At 38.0% G+C, this 4,237-nt stretch overlaps 1 protein-coding gene across 1 annotated transcript in view; it reads right to left on the bottom strand.

The window, feature by feature from the left end:
• Positions 1-1,425: 1,425 nt before the first annotated feature.
• STRAP (serine/threonine kinase receptor associated protein) overlaps positions 1,426-4,237 on the bottom strand; it is a 7,061-nt gene continuing 4,249 nt past the window's right edge. The window contains 4 exon segments of the mRNA XM_009699660.1: positions 1,426-2,364; positions 2,702-2,767; positions 3,306-3,455; positions 4,179-4,237. The exon segment at positions 4,179-4,237 is cut by the window's right edge and continues 32 nt beyond it. Of these exon segments, the coding sequence (XP_009697962.1) occupies positions 2,303-2,364; positions 2,702-2,767; positions 3,306-3,455; positions 4,179-4,237 (337 nt within the window). The 3' untranslated portion in view covers positions 1,426-2,302.

Raw genomic sequence — 4,237 nt, 5'->3', positions numbered from 1 at the left:
GGGGCGGGCAGACTTCGGACTCACCGGTCCCGCCCCGCGCGGGCAGGAAGCTCCGGGTCCCGGCGTTCCACCGCGGCCATCACGTTAGTACCGAGCCCACCGCATCGGAGCTGTCGCTAACAAGGCAGCCAAGGCCTACCCCAACCCCTCAACCTCCACAGGATGAGACCACTATCCTTCTGTGGCAGGAGTTGCTAGGATATTCTGTTCCTTCAGCGATAAATAACACCTAACTTGCCATCTTGATGATAACGAGTCCAGGCAACTTCTGATTTCTTTGAGTTGAATCTTCAAGTAGAAGCTAGTGTTACACATACACAATGGACTCTATAAACGTACCAACCTTGTAAAACTTTCTAACACTGCAAAATTAAAGTCTGATAACAATGCCACTGACAACTTCAAGGCCTTTTTTCCAGTTGTAATGACACAAATTCACATGAAAAAACGTATTAAACATTGTTAATATTCTCACTTAGATGAAACATCTTGTGAGTTTAGCCCTGTTTGCTCAATGGTAGCAAAGAAACCACAAACTCACACCACCATTATGTAAAGCAGCAAAGGGTCACAGCTCTGAAATCTGAGGATGCTATTCCAGATGTCTCTATAAAACACTACACAGTCTACTTGACACAGGGCACAAAGACTACAGCCTACAAGAAGTTTCACCGTGGGGCGAGGTGTGTGTTTCATGTTTTAAACACATCCCTCAGCTTGTAAGATGAACAGCTTCTAGGCTGAAGTACTGTATTTGGAGTCCCATAAGCCTTCATGGCATTAATGGTAAGTCTGAAACAATTGGGTATAAATTGGAGGGTTGGGAGTTGCTTGTCTTTAGAGTAAAATTCAACTAGATAACTGGAAAACTGATTTTGGAATAGAGTCTGTGAAATAAGATATCCTCAATGCTACTATTCTACTAAGAAACAATGATTCAGGGTATCATTCTGTTTTCCTTACTTCCCCCACCCCAGCAGTTGAAGCTAGAAGGGACCCCTGTCAACTACCACAGTCCATCTGCTCAAGCAGGCTCAGCTACAGCAGGTTCCCTAAGACCACATCCACTTGGGTTTTGAGTACCTTCAAGAATGGAGACTTCACAACCTTTCCAGGCAACCTGTTCCAGTGTTTAACTGCCCTTCACGATGGAAAGGTTATTTTCTTCTGTTCAGGCAGAATTGCCCATGTTTCTGTTTATATCCCAGTTGTCAAATGTTAAGCTTCAATCTTCTAAACAATAGCATTACTGTACTCTTGGGGGGAAAAAAAAAAATCCAACAGAAGAGTAAGGACAAGTATGAATATGAAAAAAATAAAAAGGTATACGAATAAGTATACCTCTATAACTTCTCTTCTTACCATACAGAATGCATTATGTAAACCTTTCAGCATAACATTAAAGGAAATGACAAGTAGAAGAATGGCAATATTTTCTTTAATGAAGAAAATATGATTTGTAACCTTGAAAGAGTAACTTTTTTATCCAGTCTGGAGGACTAAACGCAAAATTTATACAGAGTCATAACCCACCTCTGAGATTTTCAGGTACAACCAAATATTTCAGGCAGCATGTTTAATTTAGGAGTTTTCACTGTTTTTGATTTGAGAAACTCACATTTACATTCAAACTTTAAAGAATAAAAAGACACAAAGCTTACAGATCAAAGAACTTGCCACCCTCTGTACCAACACTAACACATTCTCATTGCTTTCCCTCTGTATAGTACAAAACCAAGACGCTAGAAAGGATTACATAATTAACTTGGTTGCTTTTCCATTCCATGAACCCAACGCTCAACAGTAAGATACAAGTTTTGAGAGGCATTTTATTTAGACAACTGAAAACAGTTAAACATTCAGAAGCAGCATACAATGAAACAAAACCCGAACCAAATACCTTAAATACATAATCCCTTCTTTTCAACTAAAGCCAAATTTTTCAACTTTGAAGGGAAAAAAAAGTAGATAAAAGCCATTGTATCTCTTCTCCATAATAAAGAAAACACACTACAATAAGTCTAATTGAAATTGGAGAGACTGGATCTTTGCTTGTACACTTCTTTGAAAAGACAGTAGGCAGTTATGCTAAAAAGATAGCAAAACTCTACTACATGTCGTCGGGTTTTTTTTTTGGATACTCAGTTCTCTTACAGACAACACCTAGCCAGTTCCACCGCATTCTCATCAATTACTGCCCATCTTTGCCTTATGTAGAGAGCACACTCTGGAAGGCTGCTGTTTATCACTGTTCACTTGATTTAGTCTCGTATGTCCATATGTCGCATAACAGTTGCAAAAATCAGGCCTTAACTTCAGGAGTTGAGCTGTACACTGAATCTGAGTTTTCAGAGGCAAGATCTTCTGCAATTAAATAAAAAGGGTATTACTTAACTTCATCTTAGATATATAAACCAAAGAAATGTTGCAGGGATTGCTTAAAGAGCAGTTCAGTTTGTTTTCCTCTTTAACCTGATCCAGTTATTCTACCCCATCTGTTCAGTCTGCACAGCTGTAGTCACTAGTCTGACATTTACTACATAGTCATTTTCAGCAAAATACATTCAAACATCTTTTGAAAAGAGTGAAAAATGCCAGAAGGTACTTGGGGAAAACTACCTTTTCCATACTAAAGAATGCTACCATCTTGACTGATCTTTTAACACTTAGCTGAGTTGAAGCTGGCAGTTCAGTGCATTACCTATTTCCTCCTCTGCAGTTCCTGGAAGGGTGGTCCTTGCTTTTGCTGCTTCTGCATTCTCCTCTTCTGTAGAGAGAAGGGAGAACAAACAGTCAATACCTTCAGTTCCCCCAACCCAGCTTAATTAAAAAAAAAATTCCACTTAATTTAGTGTTGAGGAGAAAGAGTTGGGTAAGCAACTCCATTAATGGATACTCACTTGCAGTCTTCTAGACACTGCTTCCCACACCCCCCCCAAATTTACAGAACCAAAGTACAATATCAAATAAAGCTATCATTCACACTTCTTTCCAGAGGGTCTTAAAAATATAAGATTTATAAAAGTGGTATTTCTTATAACTTGCTCTGTAACATAAAAATACATCAGACTATTTGCTTAACTATCCACAAAGTGTCTATATTCAATGAGCTTACAGGTTTGAAGTTAACTGCTTAAACGACAGCTGCAAAAGTAAATCCTTAAATCTAACAGACTTGAGTGGACAGAGAGACCCTCAGAAGACAGTACAGTTACTGTATGAAATTCAGATGATGTTTACCACTTATGATAGATATTACTTAACAAACACACATGAAGTTTCACCAGGAACAAGTGCACACTTACCAGGAACTACACACTTCCAAAGACCATAGGTTTTCCCTACTGTTGTCTGCCACAGCCTTAGTGTACCATCCTCAGAGCCACTTGCATATAACTCTCCATCAGGGCTAAATCTCACACAGTGAATTGGACCAAAGTGTCCTTTGTAAGATTCTGTAAGAGCAGATATCAAGACCATTAATTTCAACTCTCAGCCAACAACTAAAATTAGTAAGTAAAAACTCATCAGAAGAGGGGGAAAAATATTGATGGGGGGCACTTTCTCAGTATTTAGCTTCTGATGCAAAACAAAGCTTCTATTAATTGGTACTTCAGCAATCTCTAATTTAGGTAACATATTACTGTTTTGTTAACTGCAAGAAAACAGGTGCTTATTTATTCTAGGCAAGACTACAAAGAAACCAGTAGCACGGAGTAAACTTCAACCACTCACTCCACACATGTACTATTTTAAATGAGGACAGTATCAATGAGCAAACTTAGAAATACTTTTTCTGAAATACATTTGGCCAACATTACCAAGAACACAAACATATCACATTTTTCAAAGAAGTAGCCGCAACTCATGAGACATTTAATGAATGCTATAGTATGACACTGAGATTGACATACAGCTCATTATTGCAGCAATACAGAATGACAACCTTTTTTAAAACAGGTGCAAAGAGCTGTTTAATGGAGGCTTTAATTAGTTCTAGAAGAATAACATAAGATGTAATGATAGGAAAAAATGCTTAACTGATAATACACCTTTTCATCCTCTTGCATGCTATGCTAAGACCTTATTTGAGTACAACCGTTTCATTTATTAGTCACTATTTCATTAATCTAATATCCATTTCAGAATTCATTGTTGATTATAGAAGACAAACATACCTAATTCTTCTCCTGTATTATAGTCATATTTATAGAGTTTAAAATCTTCACCACCTGCA

Source organism: Cariama cristata, unplaced genomic scaffold (assembly GCF_000690535.1).
Source record: "Cariama cristata isolate BGI_N322 unplaced genomic scaffold, ASM69053v1 scaffold24264, whole genome shotgun sequence".
Lineage (NCBI taxonomy): Eukaryota > Metazoa > Chordata > Aves > Cariamiformes > Cariamidae > Cariama > Cariama cristata.
Note: the sequence above shows the minus strand (reverse complement) of the source record. Positions and strands in the feature narration are given on the sequence as shown.